The sequence below is a fragment of the Aquarana catesbeiana genome, linkage group LG06 (genome assembly GCF_042186555.1).
Source record: "Aquarana catesbeiana isolate 2022-GZ linkage group LG06, ASM4218655v1, whole genome shotgun sequence".
NCBI lineage: Eukaryota > Metazoa > Chordata > Amphibia > Anura > Ranidae > Aquarana > Aquarana catesbeiana.
The window spans coordinates 283,154,945-283,181,232 of record NC_133329.1 but is presented as its reverse complement, the minus strand read 5'-3'; the positions used below and the strand labels follow the sequence as shown (position 1 = coordinate 283,181,232).

The window sequence follows — 26,288 nt, the reverse complement described above, 5'->3', positions numbered from 1 at the left end:
CAGCCATTGCTTGTTTTTCCACTTCCGTGTCACTTCCAATCTGCTGCCAAAGCTCCCCAAAGTCAAAACTTACAAAAGCTATGCAGATTCTCACATAAAGCTCAGGTTTGGCAAACTTTTGAAACAAGCACTGCGTTGTGGGGGAAGTACTGGGATTGCCACATGTTCCCCAAATCTAGATTTGAAGATATTTATCCAGGCTGCCACAGCAGAATGCAATGGCTCCTCAGGACACAGTGGAAGGCAATTCAAATCTGCTTACAGTGCCTCCTGCAAAGCAAAGCTGTTACCTAAAAATTAGGTACTGTTTGGCAGCACTCTGAGCAGCTGCTTTCCTTGCCTATTGTTCCTCTACTACCTGCATGTACCTGTAAAAAAAAGTTTAAAAAGTTTTGTTTTTCTCAATTTTTGCTAATTTTCGTGACGGTACAACAAAAGTTGTATTTTAGAGCCTGGTGGGCTTTGTGTGCAGGGAAATAAGTGCAAAGCTCTTAGCATAATTTTTCAGTTCTGATTCCCACATATATGCTCATTTTAGAAGGATTTATTTAAAAGCGGTTACAGTACATAGCAGAAAGTAGGAGTAATAGTGCTGAGAACTCCCTCTAGTGGCTCATCTACAAAGCTTGACATTTAAAGGTCAAGTTCACCTTTTGGAACATATCACACCCAAATGTAGAATGTAACATGCACCCCCAACCCCTCACCAGCATAGCCACAACATTCAAACATTCATTCACAGGAACCTGTGAATGAGTACCACAACTCCCATTTTCCACTGCAGTAGACAACTTGTAGTTCTCAAAGAATGGAGAGGGTGCTGCAGCTTTCAAACAGAAAACCTGTACAGAGGTACGGACAGAGCTGTAGGGCTGGTCTGCAAGCACCCAACATTGCACCCCTGATCTACTGTTTGTGGTTGCAATGCTCCGTAGGCTCCTGTGGGAAAATAAATGCACATTTTTTCAGCAAAAAATGTGTATTTTTTTTTTCCCCAAAATGTGAACTTAGCCTTTAAAGACATTCAATGGTCACATTATACACTTTCATTGTAGAACTTTATCATTCTAACATCACCACAATCAGTGGTTATTTTTGACAATGCAATATAAGCCTACTTGAAAAACATCTCCTTTCCTGTTCTGAGTTCTACCTGGCTACTGGTCATCTCTTCACAACTCTCTGGCTTCCCTGTATGCTTTTCAGCTTTGCTCTGCTGTTTACTTTCTCTAAGGACTACATATCCCATGGCACTTTGCTGCCTGCAAACAGCGATTCCTCTGACTCCGCCTCCTGAAACTCCTCTTCCCCAGCACTTCTGTAGTTCAGAAGGCAGGCACTGAATTCTGTGACACAGCAGTGCCTACACTCAAGGCCATAGTGAATAGGTGTCACAGAAGTCAAGAAAGTAAATGGGGACTCTTCACAACATTTTTTTTTTTTTTTTTTTTAATTTCAAGATCATTCGGATTAATAGGGAGTAGGCCAGAAATTATTAATGCAATGAGGAAAATATATAATTTTAAATTTTCACCATCGATACGCTTTAATAGAAGAACACAAATATCGTGCATAAAAGTAAAAGCAAAATTTGGTTTAAAGTAGACTGAAATCGTAACTCAAAGTATGAGCTTAATTAAAAAAAAAACACCTATACTTCCCTTTTAAGCATGGAATATCCAGAGAGGGCGAAAGATGATTTTGACTCACTGTAAAATCCTTTTCTCTGAGTACATTAGGCGACACAGGATGAAGTCATTTGGGTATATTGGGTTATGCTGTTGCCATTAAAGAGAATGGATACTAGCAATCAAAGCTGCAAGACTTCCTGTCCCATACCCAGAACACAGTACAGTATCACAGCGGGACTCAGCCATTCACAGAAAGTGGTGTATTCTATCAATGCATACAAAGCTTGCTCTGATTGGCTAAGTCAAAGGTTGCGACATCAGCCCGCCTCTCTAACCTAGCCAAGTGGTAAAGTAATCCAAGAAAAGGATTTCACAGTAGTCAAAAATGTTATCTTCCTAAATCGCAGATTAAGGGGCAAAAAAATAAAGTAATTTCAGATACTTTGGGAAATCCAAAAAGCACTCAACTGAGGGGTGAACAATACAGCAACCAAAATGCTAATAGGTCCGCCGAAACAGGTCAACAAAAAGGGTCGAAAAAACCCACCTACCAAAGCTGGCATCAGATGAGGCCTGAACAGCCACCCGGTAAAACCTAAAGCGGTAATAAACCCAAAAATGTAATATATTGCAGCTTACCAATACTTAGATGTGGTGGCTGCATTAGTTTTCTTTTTTCCACCTTCTGTTTTAATCCGGGGATCAAGCCAGTAACATGCCTCCCGTTTTATAGTGCTCGACGCCGGATGAAGGAGTAGCACAGGGGGCACCTTTGTACAGCATTGTTGTCAGTCTGGGGGAGGGGAGAGCTAGATGGACTAGCAAATTTAAACACACTAAACAAATTGAAGCCAGACGCCAGCCAATACTTTACAGTTAAAGCTAATCGTTGCAAGCACCTGTCAGTGTTAAATGGTTTTTCTCATCGCTGTAACTGCTACATCTGCAGAAGAGCTTGTCCTTTTGAAAAACAGACTTACTGGCTGGATCATCAAAGTAAAAAAAAAAAAGCCTAAAAAAGAAAACGAACACAGCCATCACATTCAAGACTTGGTAAGCTGCAATACAATAAAATGTTTTCTTTTGGGTTTAATATCGCTTTACTGAATGTGTGAACAGACAACCAAGGTGGCAGCATTGCAGGCCTGAGAACAGACGGTACTAAAAAAGTTTATGAAGCACTAACTGATCAGGTTGCCCCCTACAGGTACAATCAGGAATGACAGAAAGTCAGTCTGTCGTAGCCTCCCTGGTGGTTTTCCCGAGTGTGGCTCGGGGTTAAAATTCAGGACTATTAGCGGTAACCCCGAGCCACACTCGGGATTACATCGCAGGATCCTGGTGCCTCCTTACTTACCTTGTCCCCGGGATCCTGCGATGTCCCCCGCAGTGTCCGAGGGCTCCGTCCTCCTCCCGAAGCCTCTCCTTGCCAGGCTCCGTTCCCTGCCAGCGTCGCGACGCAAGGGGGCGGAGCCTGGCGGCAAATTAAAAAAAAAGTAAAAATCATAACACATACAGTACTGTAATCTTACAGACTACAGTACTGTATGAAATGATTTCACATCCCTTTTGTCCCCAGTGCTTTGGCCCATGCCCTGCATGCAGTTTTACATGATATACACTGTTCTTTCTGCCTGGAAACTGGAGATTGTCCATAGCAACCAAAAAGTGTCCCTTTACATCAAAAGTGGCTTTAGACCAGCTAGAAAACAGCGATAGTAAATTAGAACACTTGCAGAATTGAGCAATAGTGAATTGTGGGGAAATTTATTTTATTACTTTTGATTTTTATTTTTTTTAATTATTTATTTTTATTTATTATATTATAATTTATGTTTTTGTGTTTCAAACTTTATCATACCCGGGATATCTACTAGACTCTGGTTTGGACAGATTTAAGTGTGTTATTGTTAAGATTTACAGACCTACAATATAAAACGCCAAATTTCCATGCAAAATAAGTGTACCGCTTTCAGCACCTAAAATCCGAAATAATCATACCGCCAGGGAGGTTAAAGTAGTAGCAGCCTAGAGACAGACATGAATAGTGTGCAGCACAGACAGTGGAAGGAACTCTCCTTGGGATGTCAAGCAGCAAGACCAGAGATGGGAGAATGATGTTCTGGTGTCTCCATGTATTACAAGAAAGGGTAATGTTGCCAACTTGGAAGCTTGATTCACAGAGGTGATGGCAACGACAAAAGCAACCTTCTGGAGAACCGACAGAACCAAGCTGAGATCCCATGGAGCCACTAGGAAACGTGCAGAATGAACAAGGTTAGCGACACCCTGTAGGAAGGCTTTCACTATAGCGCCATGCGCACAGGTGTCGGAATAAATGTTCCAAACATGTTAGCGGAAAAAATGCCAATGTCACGCGTTTCTGCACTTATTGCATTTAGATGCGTACGAGCGTAAACTTATTCTATTGGCTAGAATATGAATTCATTCTAGCCACTAGAATAAAATTGTGTGTGTTTAGATGCACTTAAACATGCACGGGTATACATTTCACTGATCCTCCTCTCTGCATGAAGATTTAGGGAATTTAAATGTTTATACATCCTTAAACACAGCTTTTAAATGCCTGTAAACAGAACATGCATATTTTTACATTTTATTAATTTTATTTTAGGTATTTATATAGTGCAGTCAATTTATGTAGCACTTTACATATATATTATACATTCACATCAGTCCCTTCCCTCAAGGCGCTTACAATCGAAGGACCCTTACTCACATTCATACATATTAGGGCAATTTAAACTGGAGCCATTTAAACAACCAACATATCTTTGGAGTGTGGGATGAAATCCGAGTGCCCAGAGGAAACCCACGCAGGCACAGGGAGAACATGCAATCTATCCACTTAGATAACTTAGAGCTGCTTTTAGAGGCGCAAAGTAAAAAAATGCCAGCCACCTCTTACAGTGGTATCTTTTCTTCCCATGTGCATGAGACCCGAGGGAAAGCAGAATTTTTTTGCTAGCCCTGCGACCAAAAATGTCACAGCAGGAGCCCCAAATATTAACCCAAGGAAAAGAACTGGATCAAGTAAAGCGCTGCCAGACTCCCCGCAGAAAGGCAGCGGAGGTCGTAAGAGGCCCCATACAGATACACTGGCAACAGAGAGGCAGAATTGAGGAGGAGACCTACCTCTTCCATAAAGCTTTCCTCACCCAGTAGGCACAGTCCCTACGAAGTCTCTAAAGATAGGGTTCCACCAGATGGGTGCACCGAGGTCTTAGACTTGTAAAGCCTTCTGAAGCTAACCCACACATTAAACACAGATGTCAAAGACAGCAGCTTCAATAGAGCCCAGTCCCTGCAGAACACACATTACATGGTGACCCTGCATCTTCCTCACAGCATGGCTCAGGTATGGCCTCTGTGGCAATGTGGAGGACTAGCTAATCCTGAAAGCTGCAAAATGAACCCTTTCTGGCTCCACAGAAATTAGCAAACTTGATAGAAGAAAATGGAATCTTGTTAAAAAGTTACACTAAACATTTTACTTCTTACAAAGGAGCAAAGATGCCCGATGCCCGTTATCCTAGGAAACTAGCAAAACATTTGAGCCTGAAGGTAGTGGAGCAGTTATACTAATTTATCTTTACAGCTTTGTTTGCCAATATTCAATCTCCTGAAGGCAGCAGCATAACCCAATGTACCCGATTTATTTCATCCCTTAAATGTATGATGAATAAATGTATTTTCTTATCAGAATTCAATGCTCATAGAATATTAAAAAGTAATATAAAGCTTTGTCAGTGTCAAAAAAACAAAACAGGTGTATTTCTTTCAAAGTTGTTACACTGTATTGCCTGGAGTTTCCATTTAATAATCACATATGCCTTCCTCATTTTGAATTTCATTACCTCTTTCTTTGCAAAGAGATCTTCCATCTTTTCCTCTCTTGTCTTGCTAAATGTGTCTGTCTTCAGAGATGTGAGCCGATCGTCAACTGCTAAATACACCTGTGTCACCCTGTCAAGACATTGTGGAAGGAGCAGTATTACATTAGGAGGTGAAACAGTTACTATGGCTACTGATGTAAAATTTTGGACTGGAAGATAAAAGTATTAAGTTACCACCTTTAGGAAAGCCTTAAGTCATACAAGACTCCCAAGTTATCTATATTCATGCAAAATTAACTCAATTACAAACTGATTCAATCTACTTGCCTTGGTTTGGAGTCCCCGATACAGACTATATTATTTAAACCCCAAGAAAAACCCAGGTTTATAGACTTCAACTAACCTTACCAATCACAAAATCAAATACACAAAAGATATAAAACAGAATGTCAAAAAAAAAAACAAAAAAAAAAAAAAAAACCCACGACCGTCTTTATTCATACAAAAGGTTTAAAACCAATACCATGTTAACCGGTTCAATACAGGGCATTTTCACCCCCTTCCTTCCCTGGCCAATTTTTAGTTTTCAGCGCTGTCGCACTTTAAACAACAATTGCGCGGTCGTGCAACGTTGTACCCAAAAAAAATTGACGTCCTTTTTTCCCCACAAATAGAGCTTTCTTTTGGTGGTATTTGATCGCCTCTGCGGTTTTTATTTTTTGCGCTATAAACAAAAGAGCGACAATTTTGAAAAAAAACACAATATTTTTTACTTTTTGCTATAATAAATATCCCAATTTTTTTTTTTTTAAAACAAATTTTTTCCTCAGTTTCGGCCGATACGTATTCTTCTACATATTTTTGGTAAAAAAAAAAAAAAAAAATAAAATAAAATCGCAATAAGTTATAGCGTCTACAAAATAAGGGATAGATTTATGGCATTTAAAAAAAAAAAAAAAAAATTTTTTTAGCGGCGATCGCGATTTTTTTCGTGACTGCGACATTATGGCGGACACATCGGACACTTTTGACACATTTTTGGGACCACATTTATACAGCGATCAATGCTATAAAATTGCATTGATTACTGTGTAAATGTGACAGGCAGTGAAGGGGTTAACCACTAGGGGGCGGGGAGGGGTTAATATGTTTCCCAGGGAATGCTTCTAACTGTAGGGGGAGGGGACGCACAAGGGGAGGAGACCGATCAGTGTTCTTCCGTTCTGGGAACACAGATTGCTCTCCTCTCACCTGACAGGCTGTGGATCTGTGTGTTTACACACACAGATCCACGGTCTGGCCCGGTTAACAGGCAATCGCGTGTGCCCGGCGGACATCGCGGCCGCCGGGCACACGCACCGGGTCCCGAGCAACGCGGCGGGCGCGCGCGCCCCCTAGACGGCCGGGAATCCCAAGACGTCATATGACTATATGTGGGTAGGGAAGTGGTTAAATTAAAATATACTAGGAAACTGGGTTCTTGCTAAGATGTAATATAAAATTAAATATATCATACAGTGGATATAAAAAGTCTACACACCCCTGTTAAAATGTCAGGTTTCTGATGTAAAAAAATGAGACAAAGATAAATCATTTCAGAACGTTTTCCACCTTTAATGTGACCTATAAACTGTACAACTCAGTTGAACAACAAACTGAAATCTTTTTAGGCGGAGGGAAGTAAAAATAAAATAATAATAATATGGTTACATAAGTGTGCACACCCTTAAACTAATGCTTTTTTGACGTACCTTTTTATTTTATTACAACACTCAGTCTTTTTGGGTATGAGTATCAGGACGGAACATCTTGACTTGGCAATATTTGCCCACTCTTCTTAGCAAAAACGCTCCAAATCTGTCAGATTGCGAGGGCATCTCCTGTGCACAGCCCTCTTCAGATCACCCCACAGATTTTCAATGGGATTCAGGTCTGGGCTCTGGCTGGGCCATTCCAAAACTTTATTCTTCTTCTGGTGAAGCCATTCCTTTGTTGATTTTGATGTATGCTTTGGGTCATGCTGAAAGATGAAGTTCCAGTTCATGTTCAGCTTTCTAGCAGAAGCCTGAAGGTTTTGTGCCAATATTGACTGGTATTTGGAACTGTTCATAATTCTCTCTACCGTGACTAAGGCCCCCGTAGGGGGAAAAAACAGGAAAAAACAGCCCCAAAGCATGATGCTGCCACCACCATGCTTCACTGTGGGTATGGTGCAGTGTTTTAGTCTTGCCACTCTACCCCATAGCCCAGACATATGAAGAATACAGGAGATTGTTGTCACATGTACCACACAGCCAGTACTTGCCAGATATCCCTGCAGCTCCTTTAATGTTGCTGTAGGCCTCTTGGCAGCCTCCCTGACCAGTTTTTTTCTTGACTTTTCATCAATTTAGGAGGGACGTGCAGTTCTTAGTAATGTCACTATTGTGCCATATTTTCTACACTTGATGACTGTCTTCACTGTGTTCCATGGTATCTAATGCCTTGGAAATTCTTTTGTACTCTTCTCCTGACCGATACCTTTTAACAATGAGATCCCTCTGATGCATTGGAAGCTCTCTGCGGACCATGGCTTTTGCTGTAGGATGCGACTAACAACATGTCAGGAAAGACCTACTAGAACAGCGTCACTTTATTTGGGGTTAATCAGAGACACGTTAAACGAGGTCAGGTGTGTACCGACTACTATTTAACATGAGTTTGAAGGTTATTGCTTAATTCTGAACACAGCTACATCCCCAGTTATAAGAGGGTGTGCACACTTATTCAACCACGTTATTTTATATTTTTATTTATACTCCCCCCCCCCCCCCCCCCCCCCCTTTCCCAAAAGATTTCAGTTTGTTTTTTAACTAAGTTGTACAGTTTATAGGTCACATTAAAAAGGTGGAAAAAGTTCTGAAATGATTTCTCTTTGTCTCATTTTTTGACATCACAGAAACCTGACATTTTGTGTGTTGAGATTAAATATATATAATTTATGTGTGTATATCTCTCTCTCTCATATATATATAGATTATATATATCGAGAGAGATATAGAGAGATCTCATAATATTAATTAATATATATATATATATATATATATATATATATATATATATATATATATATATATATATATATATATATATATATATATATAGATATAGATATAGAGAGAGATATAGATATAGAGAGAGAGAGAGATACATACACACACATAGTATCTCACAAGAGTACACCCCTCACATTTTTTTGTTAACCACTTAGGCACAGAGCCTCTGAGATTTGGTGTTTATAAGTTTTTTTTTTTTTTTTTTGCTAGAAAATTACTTAGAACCCCTAAACATTATATTTTTTTTTCTAACATCCTAGAGAATAAAATGGCGGCCGTTGTAATAATTTGTCACACCGCATTTGCGCAGCGGTCTTACAAGCACACTTTTTTGGAAAAAAATATTTTTAATTAAAAAATAAAGACAACAGTAAAGTTTCCCCGATTTAGTTTTTATATTGTGAAAAAGAATGTTATGCTGAGTAAATTCATACCCAACATGTCACCCTTCAAAATTGCGCCCGCTCGTGGAATGGCGACAAACTTTTACCCTTAAAAATCTCCATAGGTGACGTTTAAAAAATTCTACAGGTTGCATGTTTTGAGTTACATAGGAGATATAAAGGAGAGAGAACATCCAAACATCCCACTAATGGTTGCCAACATCCCTTGTGAAATCAGAATTGAGAAGGAAGTACCCCCAAGGAACTGGGACTTTAACGGCAACAAAAATACACAAATACAAATTTTATTAAATAAATATACATATATCAAACCACTAAAAAGCAGAAGACAAACAAAAGATTTATTCCCATGAAGTCCAGACAGCCCGATGCGTTTCAGGACACAAACATCCCTTCATCAGGGGCAAAAAGTCAGGAAGGAATTACACTGTGTAGAAATCAAACACATAAATGAAAAACATTTACAAAAATTGCTTGTATCATAGGACATACATCATGAAAATTGCATAGAGGCATACCCTGAATGGTCATCGTGTAGTTACACTGCTAGGCTGGGGGCAAAACCGCATCACAGAAATGCACCAAGGATGTCACAAGGACACAGATGTGCCGAGTGGGCCACTAGACATTTCCCACGATAGGTAGCAAAAGATGGCACACAGATGATTGTAAATCGCAGAAGTTTATTGAAACGCTGCCAAAATGCACGCACTGGACAGTTAGTTTCCCCTCTCCCCGTTCCTCTAACCTTTTCCCTTTCCCCTTCCCACCCCCCCCTCTCAGATTGGGTGTGATCTTTCATATAATTTTATATTTTCTATGATTTGTGGACTTAGAGATGCTGTATTTGTCTCATTTTCAACCTCATGTTTTCCTGGATCATAATCAATATGCTATGTTGTCAGCATTTGGTCTCTTCTGATTCAGTGTATGTATTGGAGTGTTAATATGTATATTGTCTATTGGGGTTGTTTTTATGCTCCTATGTACATTATGCTTTATCCTTTTCCCTGCCATTGTGTGGGTCATCTGGATTAGCAGCTGGTATCGTGGATTCTCTCACCACTTTTGTGGGCCTTTCACCCACCCAGCACATGGGGGTCCCCCACACTTCGGCGTGGGGGGCCTCCATTTGCGGCTTCGCGTCTTTGGTGCCTGTCGCTTTGCCTGCTGCCATGGGCCGTTGTTTGCGCCGTTGGGTGGCACCCGCAGGGCGTCTCTCGCAGAGCACTTCCCTCGAGGACCGGCTGTGTGCGGGCGCCCTTGCAGCTGTCGCCCAGGTTCCCTATGGTGGCCATTTTTGGCACACTTGTGACCTCAGGTGGTGGTACAGGCCCCCTGCTTTGCTTGCATGTCTTCTGACATGCGCACAGCATGGTCCCTGTTTCAGCCCCCCACTTTTTTCCCCATCACAGATGGTTCCCTTTGTAATCGGTTGCTATCGCAACCGTTATGCACAGCCCTCCGGGATTTTCTTACGAGCCTGCGCTGTCCAAGCAGTGTAGCTCGGTCACTGACTGGATGGCGTCACGCCCATTGCTATGGCGACGTGACACGCGCTTACGTCATTACGCTCAACGCTACATCGGTCTTCTCATATAAAGCCAGCATCAGATGTGTATGCCATCACTGCTTATGATGGCGGGAGCATACACCCGACGTGCTGCGGTCCACGCGGAGAGAGTCACCCCTAGCCTTAAACAACTCCTTTAGGTATGTTATTTGTTAAGCTTCTGCTGAGCAAACTTTTTTAGCCTTACGCTTTCATCGGATTTCATGTCTGTGGAGGATGGATTCCTCTGACATAATCTGCACTCAATGTTGTTTGGGTTTTCATTGAGAATTTTTTCTATTTTGGTATAGATTTATATCTCCATTTGAATATTGGCTTGGGTGTCCCTCCCCCTTTTTGCCATTTGACCACTGCGGCTCTCCTGCCTCACCCTTGGTGTGGATTCTAAGAAGGTATTGATACTTTTTTGGTTGATATGGTGCAGTTTAATACACACATAAACCGCCCCCCCCATATATGTAAAACATCATTTCCTCCCCCTTTTTTTTTATCCCTCTTTTTTGTTAGGCTGTGCATATCGGCAGCGTTTCAATAAACTTCTGCGGTTTACAATCATCTGTGTCTTTTGCTACCTATTGTAGGATTTGTGTGGATGCCTGGTGGCCCACTCGGCACATCTGTGTCCTTGTGACATCCTTGGTGCATTTCTGCAATGCCGTTTTGCCCCCAGCCTAGCAGTGTAACTACACGATGACCATTCAGGCTATGCCTCTATGCAATTTTCATTCTGAGTTACATAGGAGGTGTAGGGCTAGAATTATTGCTCTCACTCTACCGATCGTGGCGATAGCTCACATGTGTAGTTTGAACACAGTTTTCATATGCAGGCACTGCTCACGTAGGTGTTCGCTTCTGCACGCGAGCTTGGCGGGACGGGGCACGTTTACAAAATGTATTCCTTTCTTATATATTTTACCTTTTATTTTTTATTTGAACACTGTTCTTTTTTTTATTTTTTTTATTCTGTCACTTTTATTCCTATTACAAGGAATTTAAAAATCTATTGTAATAGAAAAAAAGCATGACAGGGCCTCTTAAATATGAGATCTGGGGTAAAAAAAAAAAAAAAAAAACTCAGATCTCACATTTACACTAAAAGGCAATAAAAAAATAAATTAAAGAAAAGTATAAAAAATATAAATTTTGCTTTAAGCGCTATGGGCAGAAGTGACGTTTTGACGTCGCTTCCGCCCTGCAATGGTATGGAGATGGGTGGGGGGCCATCTTCCCCTCACTCATCTCCATACCAAGCCAGGTAGAGGACCCAATCAACTCTGCCGCTACGATGGCTCCGGGAAGCCTCGGAGAGTGGCGGGGGGGCCCCCTCTTCCGCCGCCAATAAATGTGATCTCACAGCGAATCCGCCGCAGAGACCACTTTTATCTGAAACCGGACCGCTCATTGAAGAGGATACCGGATTTATGGAATCTAGCTGCTGCCATAACAACGATACCCCTCTTCAAAATGCCGACATACATCGGTGTGAGCCGGTCGTAAGTGGTTAAATATTTTATTATATCTTTTCATGTGACACTGAAGAAATGTTACTTTGCTACAATGTAATGTAGTGAGTGTACAGCTTGCATAACAGTGTAAAATTTGCTGTCCCCTCAAAATAACTCAACACACAGCCATTAATGTCTAAACCACTGGCAAACAAAAGTGAGCCTAGGCTATAAGAAGATTGCCAAGACCCTGAAACTGAGCTGCAACATGGTGGCCAAGACCATACAGTGGTTTAACAAGACAGGTTCCACTCAGAACAGGCCTCACCATGGTCGACCAAAGAAGTTGAGTGCACGTGGTCATATCCAGAGGTTGTCTTTAGGAAATAGACGTATGAGTGCTGCTAAGGTTGAAGGGGTGGGAGGTCAGCCTGTCAGTGCTCAGACCATACGTCGCACACTGCATCAAATTGGTCTGCATGCATCCCAGAAGGAAGCCTCTTCTAAAGATGATGTACAAGAAAGCCCGCAAACAGTTTGCTGTAGACAAGCAGACTAAGGACATGGATTACTGGAACCATATCCTGTGGTCTGATGAGACCATCATAAATTTATTAGGTTCAGATGGTGTCAAGCGTGTGTCGGGGACAACCAGGTGAGGAGTACAAAGACAAGTGTGTCTTGCCTACAGTCAAGCATGGTGGTGTCATGGTCTGGGGCTGCATGAGTGCTGCCGGCACTGGGGAGCTACAATTCATTGAGGGAACCATGAATGCCAACATGTGGCGGCACAGTGGTGTAGTGGGTAGCACTCTCGCCTAGCCACTGCCTGCCTGGAGTTTGCATGTTCTCCCTGTGCCTGCGTGGGTTTCCTCCACCCACACTCCTAAGACATGCTGGTAGGTGAATTGGCTTCTGTACAAAATTGGCCCTAGTACCCTAGTGGGTGTGAGTTGGGGACCTTGGATTATGGGCTCCTTGAGGGTAGGGACCGATGTGAGTGTGATGTGGAGCGCTGCGTAAATTTACGCCGCTACCTTAAATAAATAGAAGAGCATCTTAATGAGACACGATATACAGGGATAGGGGCAATTGTACACAAGCACTAACACTCACTCAGGTTGAACTGGTGTCTTTATTCAACCTTACCAACTATGTACTGTGACATACTGAAGCAGAGCATGATCCCCTCCCTATCATTCAAACATGATAACGACCCCAAACACACCTCCAAGACGACCACTGCCTTGCTAAAGAAGCTGTGGGTAAAAGGTGATGGACTAGCCAAGCAGGTCTCCAGACCTAAACCCTACTGGAGCATCTGTGGGGCATCCTCAAAATGGAAAGGGGAGGAGCGCAAGGTCTCCAACATCCACCAGCTCCATGATGTCGTCATGGAAAAGGACTCCAATGGCAACCTGTGAAGCTCTGGTGAACCCCATGCCCCAGAGAGTGAAGCAAGGTTGGAAAATAATGGTGACCACACAAAATATTGACATCTTGGGCCCAATTTGGACAATTTCACTTAGGAGTGTACTCACATTTGTTGCCAGCAGTTTAGACATTAATGGCTGTGTGTTGAGTTATTTTGAGGGGACAGCAAATTTACAGTTATACAAGCTGTACACTTACTACTTTACATTGTAGCAAAGTGTCATTTTTACAGTGTTGTCACATGAAAAGATATAATAAAATATTTACAAAATGTGAGGGGTGTACTCACTTTTGTGAGAGATCTCTATTACACACATATATAAATACAGTCAGGTCCATAAATATTTGGACATCAACACAATTCTAATCTTTTTGGCTCTATACACCACCACAATGGATTTGAAACAAACAATAGCCTGAAGTCTGGAATGCAGACACATCACCAGACGCTGGGTTTCATCCCTGGTGATGCTCTGCCAGGCCTCTACTGCAACTGTCTTCAGTTCCTGCTTGGTCTTGGGGCATTTTCCCTTCAGTTTTATCTTCAGCAAGTGAAATGCATGCTCAATCAGATTCAGGTCAGGTGATTGACTTGGCCATTGCATAACATTCCACTTCTTTCCCTTAAAAAACTCTTTGGTTGCTTTTGCAGTATGCTTCGGGTCATTGTCCATCTGCACTGTGAAGCGCCGTCCAATGAGTTCTGAAGCATTTTGCTGAATATGAGCAGATAATATTGCACGAAACACTTCAGAATTCATCCTGCTGCTTTTGTCAGCAGTCACATCATCAATAAATACAAGAGAACCAGTTCCATTGGCAGCCATACATGCCCACGCCATGACACTACCACTACCATGCTTCACTGATGAGGTGGTATGCTTTGGATCATGAGCAGTTCCTTTCCTTCTCCATATTCTCCTCTTCCCACCACTCTGGTACAAGTTGATCTTGGTCTCATCTGTCCATAGGATGTTGTTCCAGAACTGTGAAAGCTTTTTTAGATGTTGTTTGGCAAACTCAAATCTGGCCTTCCTGTTTGAGGCTCACCAATGGTTTACATCTTGTGGTGAACCCTCTGTATTCACTCTGGTGAAGTCTCCTCTTGATTGTTGACTTTGACACACATACACCTACCTCCTGGAGAGTGTTCTTGATCTGGCCAACTGTTGTGAAGGGTGTTTTCTTCACCAGGAAAGAATTCTTCGGTCATCCACCACAGTTGTTTTCCATGGTCTTCTGAGTCTTTTGGTGTTGCTGAGCACACCAATGCATTCTTTCTTTTTAAGAATGTTCCAAACAGTTGATTTGGCTACACCTAATGTTTTTGCTATCTCTCTGATGGGTTTGTTTTGTTTTTTCAGCCTAATGATGGCTTGCTTCACTGATAGTGACAGCTCTTTGGATCTCATATTGAGAGTTGACAGCAACAGATTCCAAATGCAAATAGCACACTTGAAATTAACTCTGAACCTTTTAGCTGCTCCTTGTAAATGGGATAATGAGGGAATCACACACACCTGGCCATGGAAAACAGCTGAGCAGCCAATTGTCCCATTACTTTTGGTCCCTTAAAAAGTGGGAGGCACAAATTCCTACACCGTTCACCTGATTTGGATGTAAATAGCCTCAAATTAAAGCTGAAAGTCTCCAGTTAAAGCATATCTTGTTTGTTTCATTTCAAATCCATTGTGGTGGTGTATTTATGGACCTGACTGTATATACATATACACACACATAAATATATACATATACATACACACACGAGTTTCATTTCAACTATACTACTGATATCCTGATTTGTGCTGGAGACCCAGCTACTCGCTCTTTATTGTAAAATGTGGGGGAGCCGGAATGTTCACCTTCTTCAAAACAGTTTGACTATATGCTACTGTTTGTTCACAAATGCTCCATCTACAACAGAATTCAGGAAGCTGGCTATAAGCTCATCTCTAGGTGGTGCAAAATCGTTGTTTTATTGCACCATAGCTGCCTCCTCTGCTGGAAACATAAATTGCACACTGGCCCACTACACATCTTTTGGACTAGTCTTTGAATACCTGTCTTTTGGAACTCTGTGAGGAGTATCAGCCGCAACCTAACAGACCCAGGGAAAAGATCTGATTCCCTACCTGTTTTACAAAATCCCCATAATGAACTACAAGAAATCTTTGCTCATTTACCTCCTCAAGAGCCTGCATTCCTGCTTTATGGAAAGGCTACTCTCCCTTCAATGGGCCAATAGTTTTTAAGAATGAACACTATGCATATGGAAGACCTCACCTCCACTCTAACTGCGGAGATAAATTCCAACACACTTCGTTTGTACTGGTTAAACATTCGATACTTTCCAAACTACCAATCATTTTTATGACTTGCTGCCTTGTTCATCTCCACCTATTTAGACCACCAAACCTTATTTTCGTCACTTCTGCGGTAATTTAGGATCGTCCTTGTGGAGTTCTCTCCTAGCCAATGGCTCACTCTTGCATCCTAGTCTCTCCAGCATACCTCAATGTTTTTTCTCTTCAGCCTATCTAATTTTTCCCTTTCCCCTACCCACCTTTTCTTCCCTTCCTGCACTGCCCATATCCTGTTTTCTCCCTTCCCACATGTTAAAATCAGGACCCTATATGATTCGACTCATACCTCTCACCTCAACCAGTTCTTAGTGTTCATTCACTCTCCCTTATTAGGCTGCAGTTGTCCGGTCTTTATATAAGCAATCCCATCTGCTTTTCAACTTGTATATTGGGGATCATTTACCTTTAGTTTCATACTGAGGCTCTCTCTCTTATTACATTCAACCATGATATTTAGGCTTGTTGTCATGCTGTACCCTGACAAGAATGGTTACCTCACTGTTCTTTCATATTTTTATGTGCTTGCCCACGAGGGCCTAGAAATAAAAATTAAGCTTTCAAATTCCTGTCTTGGGTTTCGGCCATTAGCCTTTAGGTTACTACAGGACACAGAACCACAGCTCCCTCAAGAGTAAATGCTATTTCGCACACACAGAGGTGTCAGCATCATCGTCAGAAGCTCTTCAAAAATGCAAAGGTTTAGTGCACCAGCTAGCAGAGGAGTAAATATAAATCTTCAATTACAGGGTGGCTCCCTTTGACATTGCCACGAAGGAAAAAAAAAAAAAAAAAGGGATAGTTAGACTTACTGGTGACAGCATTTCTAGGAGTCTTTCAGGACAACCTTGGAGAGAGTGTAGCTTCGCCTTCTTCACAAGGAAACACATGCAGCCTTTAAATCCCTCCTCTTCCACCATGGCCTCAGTTATTGTTTCCAACAAACTGGAAAACAAAGCACAGAAAACCACCAAACAACCATGATGGATACTTAAAACCACTTCTAAGATAAACAAAGGGAGGGAAGTAACGGTTGTCCGGAAAGGCTCTTAGAAATACCATCACCGGTAAGTCTAACAATGCCTTTCTCAAATCGCCTTTCAGGACAACCTTGGAGAGGATAACCAAGAAACTTACCCTAGGATGGGACTACTGCCTGCAGTACCGTCCTGCCGAAGGCTTGATCTGCTGCGGACAGTGAATCCAACCGATAGTGTCGGAGAAATGTTGAATAGTTGGAACAAGTAGCAGCCTTACAAATTTGTTCAGGCGTAGCACCGGCCCTTTCAGCCCAGGAAACTGCCGTAGATCATGTGGAATGAGCAGCAATACCTGAAGGGGGTATTTCTTCTTTGGCTTTAAAGGCCTCTGATTGCCAATCTAAGCCATCTGCCCAGCGTACTTTTGGAAGCTTTTTCTCCTTTGCGTGAGCCTGAGAAAACCACAGAGTATTCGATCTTCTGAATTCTTTGGTTACTGTAAGAAAGAATAACAAACATCACTTCGCGTCCAGAGTGTGAAAAGCTTCTTCTCCTGGATTGGACAGAGTCGAAGAGAAAGCGGGCAGGATTATTTCTTGTGATCAGTGAATGGTTGAAGAAACCTTGGGAAGAAACGCTGGGTCCGTTTGAAGGACCACTCTGTCTGCAAAAACTTTCAAGAAAGGTTCTTGGTGTGATTGAGTGCTGTCCATGATACTTTTTTTATTTGCACTAACATACAATTTTTCAGGACAAGCTTTCGGGGTTTGTCCCCTTCTTCAAGGTCCAAGCAGTACTGATTCACAAATTTTTTAAGCAGAATGTAGCAGAAAGCAGAAAGGTTCTGTAACTGCTAGAGCTTGGAGCTCACCGATTCTTCTTGCAGAGGTGATGGCCACCAGAAAAATTGTTTTGAGAACCAGATTCTGCAAGGATGCTTCTTGTAAGGGTTCAAAAACTGAGCTCCCAAGGGACCCTGCAAAACAATAGACAAATCCAAACTGGGAAAATCTTTAAGGGCTACTGGCCTATTACGTGCGAGTGCCCTGAAGAATCTTGAACTTAAAACTTCTTTGGATAGAGTTCTTTCAAAATAAACAGATAAAGCTGCCACCTGAGTCTTCAGAGTGCTGGCTGCCAGTCCCTTCTCCATTCCCTCATGGAGAAATTCAAGAACAGATACTGAACTCTTATATTGGAGGCCTTTAGAAGCACACCAGGAGTTTAATTTTTTTCAGACCTTCATGTATATGGCCCGAGTGACTTCTTTTCTACTTGAAAGAAGGGTCTTTACTACTTTATCAGATAGTCCTTTTGCCTTCTTCAGAAACCAAGCTGTTAACTGAAGATAGTCCACTTCTGGATGGTTCACTAACCCTTGCGATAGAAGATCTTTTCTGGACGGTAACTTCCATGGAGATTCTGTGGCTAGATTTTATAGAGCCGCGAACCAAGGCCTTTTTTGGCCAGTAGGGAGTGACCAGGATCAGATTGGTCTTTTCTTCTCTGAACTTCCTTAGGATCAGTGGTATCAGAGAAAAGGGGGGGGGGGAAGCATAGCACAGCTGGTAATGCCACGGATGGGAAAAGGCATCTATGCCTACTGCTTGATCTTCTTGGTGGAGAGAGAAGAATGTGCATATTTTGAGTTCTGTTTGGCGAACAGATCTATTTGAGGTTGCCCCCAAGCTTCGGAGACCATCAGGAAGACTTCTTGATTTAGGTTCCATTCCGCTACCACCAGCTTCCTTCTGCTTAGAAGATCTGCTAGCAGATTCTGAGAACCTTTCAGGTGAACTGCTGATAATGAGGCCATGTTCTGTTCTGCGCAGGTCAGTAATTGACTGGCCAACTCTAGGAGCCTTTTGCTCCTGGTTTCCCCTTTCATTATGTAGGCTACTGCAGTTGTATTGTCTGACAGAACCTGAACATTATGGCCCTTTACTACATGTTGAAAGGCTAGGAGACCCAGAAAAACTGCCTTCAGTTCCCACCAGTTTGAGGATTTTTGGGCTTCCAACTTGGAACAGACCCCCTAAGAAGTCTGACCATCCAGGTGGACTCCCGAGCCCCAGGAACTCGCGTCCGTCGTTAGACACTTGTCCAGGGGAAAGACCCAAGAAAGGCCTTTTGTCAGATTGGATGGATTTCTCCACCACCAGAGCCCTTTTTACCTTTAAGGAAAGTTTTATCTGTTTTTCTAGTGGTTCCTGGTAGGACCAACTGCGTAGTATGTTTAACTGGGAGGGGTCTGGAGTGCAATCTGGCTCACTGAATGGCCGGAATCGATGCCGTAAGAAGACCCAAGACCGCCATAGCTGACCTGGCTGACACTGACAGGTTGTTCCGAACCGGTTTCCCCGCTGATTGGATCTTCTCCCTTTTTTCCTGCGTTAGAGAGACTTTTTGAAGCACCAAGTTTATCGTGTAACCCAGAAACTTCATCTCCTTTGAGGGTTCCAGATTTTCAAAATTTAGGAGCCACCCTAAGTTCCTGAGGTGAGCCTGGGATGCCTGGAGATTTCATAAGACTTTGGAGTCCGTGAAGAACAACAGGTCAACCAGATAGGGGACAAATGGGATCCCGCTCAACTTCAAAGGTTCCAGAGCTTCCGCCATTATTTTTGTGAAGATTCTGGGGGAGGATGAAAGTCCAAAAGGCAGAGCTCTGAATTGGAGGTTCCAGACCGAGGTCCCCAGATCCAGGGCCAGGCGTAGAAAGCATTGAGAAGCCTGATTTATCAGAACATGAAGATAAGCATCCCTTAGATCCAGGGATGCCTGCAGTCAGTAATTTCGTAATTGAAAAGATTGTGTCCATCCTGAAATGCTTGTACCAAATTGATTTGTTCAAGATCTTCAAGTTCAGAATCAATTGATACTTCCCTGAAGGCTTCTTTACCAGGAATATATAAAAGAGTAGAAGCCCCTGCCTTCCTGATTTTTTGGGACCTGGATGATCATATCATGTTGCTGAATCAGATCCTGCAGTAGGCTCATCATTGCAGAAGCTTTTTTCCAATCTCTTGGTAGGGCTGTAACATAAAATCTGCTCGGGGGTGGCTCTGAAAATTCCAGCCTGTATCCCTGAGCTACAATGCTTTTCACGAACAGACTTGGAGAGGTCATGTTCCACTGTAGGTGAAAAACTGACAATCTTCCCCCTACTGGGGGGAGACTGTAACTTACTTTTGGAGAACTGGTCTGGGGGAGATCTGAAAAGAACTCCTCCTCTTCCCTTACCCCTTTGGAAGCCCCAACGGCTCCTACAGTCCTGTTCCTTATTTTTATGGGGCTGTTGAACAGCATGAAAATGCTTTTTTAAATCGGCTGTTTCTTCTTAGCAGGGAAAGCCTTTTTCTTGTCGGACGTCCTATCTAAGACTGTTTCAAGGTCTGGACCAAGAAGCAGATCACTCGTAAAAGGTAAACTGCACAGATTAACATTGGAAGCTGTCTCACCATACCAGGTTTTCAGCCAGACGTGCGAGATCACCAGTGCTGATGACCTTGCTGCCAATTTGACTGATTCAGCAGATGCATCAGCCATATACTTAACTGCTTTTAATTTGAAAGGAAAAGACCAACAGATCTTTCCGTGGTGTGCCCGCTTCAACAAAGCTTTTCAGCTTCTCCACCCAGCATTCCAGGTTCCTTGCCACAATCGTGGAAGCCATAGCAGGTTTGGAGGCTGAATGACGTTGAATCCCAAGCTTTTTTAAGGAGGGAGTCTGCCTTCTTATCCATCGCGTCCTTCAGCACCCCCATGTCCTCAAACGCAAGGTCTGTGCATCTGGAAACCTGTTTGAAAGCAGCATCTACCCGTGGTTTTATTCCAAACCTCGCACTCCTCATCTACGAAGGAAAACCTTCTCCTAAGGGTCTTGAAGGAAAAAGGGCCTCTCTCGGGGTCCTTCCATTCTTTCTTGACTGACTCTGATAGGACCCTATGAACTGGAAACACTCTGTTTAGTTTCATCCAGACCCTGGTACATTGTGTCATAAACTGACAGTTGTACCTTTTCCTTCTGAATTTAGAGGGTAGTGTAGATTGCTCTTAGGAGGTCATCCACCTCCTCCAAAGATAACTTGTACCGGGAGGCTCTGCTATCGTCTTCCTCTTCCGCCTCATCTAAGTCCCTGAGTGAGAGAAGAGTATTTCCCCCTTTCATCACCCGAGTCCTCAGGCTCCAATAACTTGAATGAGGATGCTCTTGGACTAGATGGTGAATTCTGGGGCTCAACCTGAGCTGCTGGGTTCTGTACCAATATGGACCTGACAGAACTCAGCGACTCAGAACTCAGAAGAGAATAAGTCCTTGTACTGCTGGGATGTTTCTTCCTCCACCAGGTCCTTAATACAGGATCTGCACATCGCCTTTTGCTATCAATCTCTAAGGGATTCTTGCAAGAAGGACATTTCCTTTGACTTGGTGGATTTACATGCTTAGTTTTTCCTAACGCTTTTTCCTGTAACGAGAAAAATTTTTAACTAAACCTAAAAACAATTACCACTAGTGTAACCACCACAAAGCCGAAGGGAAAACAGAAAACCCCAAACAGTGTTAGGAGTAAGGCACCCAGTCCACGCTGCAGGGTCAGAGTGAAGTAACCTCTGACCATGCAGCTACAGGCTCCCCTCAGGGAGGAAACAAACAAACCACAAAAGCCCATACGGATCGGAATAAAGGCACCACTGTACCTCTTACCTGGACTTGACCGGTGCTAGGGGCCCCCACTTCCGCCGTGGCTATCTGTCTCTCATCCATCTTGCAGAGAAAAGCAGCAGCAATGACAAAAAAAAAAACAAAAAACACAACAACAGGTTTTTAAATTTTCCCGGTGTCCGTGTCATCAGCGAGGGCTGGAAGCGGAAGTGCCGGTCTATGGACCTGCCCCCTGGTCTCTGCGTTCCAGGCGCTTGGAACCATAGGCGCCACGCCCCCTCAGGAGGCTGCGTCACCGAGCATGATGCACTCGCCGGCCGGGACCCGGAACCAAGATGCGGCCCCCGCCCGACCACCATAGCCATCTCTAGGAGCCTTTGCAAAAGTGGACTCTGGGCACACAGAGACACCGCACCACCTGCAGGCCCAAAACTCCCCTGAGATGGAGAGACTGGGGACTCCGGAACACCCCCAGCCCCTGGGGGAGTACTGGGATGGTCGCTGAAATAACAACAAAGGTAAGCCTAACACTCTCTGACCTTGGAGAGAGCGCAGCTCCCTGGTTCCAGGCACATGCTTCCACCATGGCGGAGGAAACACAACAACTGAGGCCAAGGTGGAAGAGGAGGGATTTAAAGGCTGCATGTGTTTCCTGTGAAGAAGGCGGAGCTACTCTCTCTCTCCAAGGTTGTCCTGAAAGGCGATTTGAGAAAATTAACTTTAAGCACTACAGTATATGCTACATCTTAATATAGTAATAAAAACATAATGCCAAATTAAACTACCTTAAGGGTTAAAACTAGGGCACCCCACAAAGTGTTGCTTTTTTGAAACGGTGCTTCTATGACATTCCACAGAAGTTCCACAGCAAACACTTTTTTAGCCCTGGTTCACATTGATGTGATTTGACATGTCAAATTGGCAGCAACTACACCGTCCCAATCAGTGCGATGCCATAGTACAGATTCTGTACTACTTTTGGCGATTTCAAAAACCCGCACAGATGTCTCTGAAATTGCTCCGAAGTCGGGACTGACATGCGGGAATAAAATCGTGCGAGTTCAGGAGAAAAACATACTTACTTTTGAGAAAAGTCTTTTAAATCTTGTAGAAGGAAAACTTTTGAAGGAGTATGCTGTTTGATATAGATTTTCGGCATTGGCACACAAACTTCAAGCAATCTAATAAAAGAGTAGCTAAACAAAAACAAATTAAAATTGGTAAAACATCTAGATAATAGAAGACCAGCTATACAAAATCATAAGTTAAATCATAGGTTAAATTCTTTTGGACCCCAGTCCAATGCGCTACATACAGTATGTTACAGTGTAGCTAAACCCAAAAAAAAAAAAAAAAAAAAAGAAGGGGGGGGGGGGAGCAAAAAATAAAATAAAAAGGGGGCCATTTTGCAGCAGACCAATCCTTCAATTTGATGGCTGTGTTCTTCAGGGTTTTCCCGTTTTCACCAGGGGATCCTGCCAGTAGTACACTTCCTGTTCTAGGGTGATTAAGCGCATTTGTTGTCGTCACTCGGACAGGAAGTTTTATCAGGACTACATAAACACCTCCTCCTCTTCTCTCCATAACATAGGGGGTGGTGTTGTGTAGTACAAGGAGAACTGGGAGCAATGCTTGTGCTTGCTGCTGCACTGTTAAAATGCTGCCAGAAGTCTTGAGCGGTTAACAAGTGTTTTTTGCCAAAAAAACATTGAACAGATTTAACAATACCAGAAGAAAATAGTGAAAATAAGCCAAGTAGATTGTTAGGGTTTACCTACACCTACATTTATTCACAGACTATGCTCTTAGCGAAAAATTTTAAGGCGCTTTTTTAATACTTATTTCTAGCAGCATCAGCACTGGTAGGTGGGCCCACTAAGGTACCACCAATTCACGTTAAATGTTAAACAGGTAAAACATGGGTTTCTGTTCTTTTAAGCTCTTGAGCAGAAAGAATAAACCTATAGGTGATCTAATAAATATCATCAGAAACAGAGGCCTGGTAAGAATTCTTGCCCTACTATTGGCAATTATAGTGATATAGGGATGTGTTCCTAGGACTCATTCACACTAGTTGCCTAGTGCAGTCCCACCAAAATACAAGGCAAAGTGCCTTGTTTATTATGACAGTTCACATTACAGAGTTGCTGTGGTGCACACTGAAAAAAAAGTTGTGCGGTACTTTTTTCAGCGTAGCAGATTGCAATGCAAACCCCCACATCGCAATACTCCGTAAGCAGAACTGTACTAAAAACATCACTTATCAAAATTCTGTAAAGAAAAGGCGCAATCAGCATGATGTACCCCTAGCCCACACCAGCAGCCCTAAGGCTTGCTTTCAATAAACTCTTTTAGCTTTGCTGCTTTGTAAAAGTCTCTGGCAAAGTGCTGTGCTCTGGAGTTTTCTATCTTACATATTTTGCCAGACTCTGTCAGAAGTGTAAGAAGGGCCACATCTGTTTGGATGTGAGCTGGCCAGTCCCAGAGAAGGTGGTCATCAATGGGCTGGATCAGCTTATAACATACTGGGAACATTTTTTTTATAGGGTCTTTTGCCTGAGCTTGTGCGTGCAAGTTTTATAGGGTGTGCCCAAGGTGCTGGACAGGAACCCAGGCCTTGAGAGCCCCCTCTATCTAGGGCTGGACGAAAAGCCCTTTGATGCTAATTAAAGTGGTTGTCAACCCACTTATTGGTGTTAATACAAACCCATCTGTTATAATAAATTCTGTGCCCCACAGTAAGCGTTTTCTAAAAAAATCAGCCGATACATACCTTATCTTATAGTGCAGATTGGTGGTCACGTGACCGTCCGTCTCTCTCCTCTCCTGGTCTGACAACAAAGCAGGCAGAGCCGAGAATCCCCCACTAACGTCAGCCGAGAGGAGGAGAGAGACGGCTGGTCACGTGACTGCCGAGCGGTACAATAAGGTATTTATCGACAAATTTTTTAGAAAAACACATAGTGGGGCACAGCATTTATTATAACAGAGGGGATTGTAGTAACACAAATAGAGCTTTCTTTTGGTGGTATTTGATCACCTCTGCGGTTTTTATTTTTTGCACTATAAACAAAAAAAGAAGCAACGATTTTGAAAAAAAATATTTTTACTTTTGCTATAAAAAAACCCCAAAAATGTTTTTTAAAAAAGACAAATTTTTTCATCAGTTTAGACCAATATGTATTCTTCTACATATTTTTGGTAAAAATAAAATAAATATTCGCAATAAGCATTCATTGGGTTGCGCAAAAGTTAGCATCTACAAAATAGGGGATGATTAATGGCATTTTTTTTTTTTCACTAGTAATGGCGGTGATCTGCGATTTTTAGCGGGACTGCGATATTGCTGCAGTCAGATCGGACACTTTTGACACTTTTTTGGGACCACAAACATTTATACAGCGATTAGAGCTATAAAAATGAACTGTGTAAATGTCACTGGCAGGGAAGGGGTTAATATTAGGGGGCGATCAAGGGGTTAAGTGTGCTTCCTCCTGTGTGTTTCTAACTGTGGGGGGACTGACTGGAGGAGGAGACATATAGCTGTTCGTAATTACTATAAACAGCAGATCTGTCTCTTCTCTCCTGTCAGAACGAGGATTTGTGAGTTCAGATACACAAATCCCCGTTCTGGCTCTCGTGCTCCCGATGGCGGGAGGACGTCGGCAATTGCGCCCGCCGCCCCACATGCATTGGGTCCCCCGCCATGCAGCGGGCATGCGCTGTGACTCTTAAAAGAGCCAAGATGTGGGTACGTCGTTTCGTGGGAACAAACCACTTTGCTGACATATATGTACGTGAGCTGGTCGGCAAGTGGTTAAAGTGGTTGTAGACCCTTACAGACCCCTTTTACCTACAAGTAAGCCTATAGTAAGGCTTACCTGTAGGTACTGGAAATATCTCCTAAACATGTACGGTTTAGGAGATATTTACCATATACGCTTGCATCGGCGCATGTGCACTATAGAAAGGGCACGATTGTGCCGTTTCTATAGGGCCCATGCCAGGACTGTCGGCTCCCGCATGCATGACCGTCGGATCCCGCATGAGTTCACGCAACTTCGGCCACTCACAGACCCAAAGTCCGTGGCCCCGGAAGGAAGAGGGGTAAAGATGGTTGCTTCCACCAGCGGGGACATTGCGGGCTTTGTTTGCAGGTAAGTGGCACATAATGGGTTAGTGTGGGATATCAGAGCTAGATAGCATGGGAGTATACACAACAAACCCCACCATTCTGATTGCTACAGACATTGAACTGATACATAGCATACAAGGGAACCATTGCTGAAGCTACTTTAGCCTGCTGTGTGCATAGAAAGTCTGAGCTCTGCTCCATCCAGGGACTGCCTGTAGGTGCAGTAGGAGCAGTAGGTGCCATGCTTTTGAGTATTCTACCTTCCCATTCCAAGTTCTACAATAAATCTTTAAACAGATATCCAAGCACTAATTATTATCAAGGATGCGAGTAGGTGACTACCTGGTGACAGTTCTCTCAGTTGGAAAGGGGCACTTGCATTACAAAAAGGAACAGCAGGGTAAGGACACTGCCACACAGATATCCCAGTAAAGTCTCATTCTCCCACATATGTGGAGGTTTGGTCTCCTACTTTACCCAGGTGCAAACCAAATTAGTGAGCCAGGAGTAAAGAATAACCCGATAATAGAGCTACACTGATACATTAAAAAGAGGATATTTCCTATGAGCAAACCAATGCAAAAAAAAAAAACAACTTATTGTAGCAGGGAATTCAGACCCATAAAGGACCAGCTATAATGCAATGCTGCATCAGTTTATTGTGATACCTTGCAAACAATGAAAAGTTGCAGGTAACCGACCAGTTTA

The 26,288-nt window shown here is 42.9% G+C and overlaps 1 protein-coding gene across 3 annotated transcripts in view; it reads right to left on the bottom strand.

Annotated features, from left to right (window-relative positions):
• PIKFYVE (phosphoinositide kinase, FYVE-type zinc finger containing) overlaps positions 1-26,288 on the bottom strand; it is a 455,233-nt gene that overhangs the window by 218,843 nt on the left and 210,102 nt on the right. For all 3 annotated transcript variants that reach the window (XM_073633422.1, XM_073633423.1, XM_073633424.1), the window contains 2 exons: positions 22,528-22,641; positions 5,510-5,618 (listed from right to left, as the gene is read on the bottom strand). In XM_073633422.1, the coding sequence (XP_073489523.1) occupies positions 5,510-5,618; positions 22,528-22,641 (223 nt within the window). The remainder of the gene's footprint in view (positions 1-5,509; positions 5,619-22,527; positions 22,642-26,288) is intronic.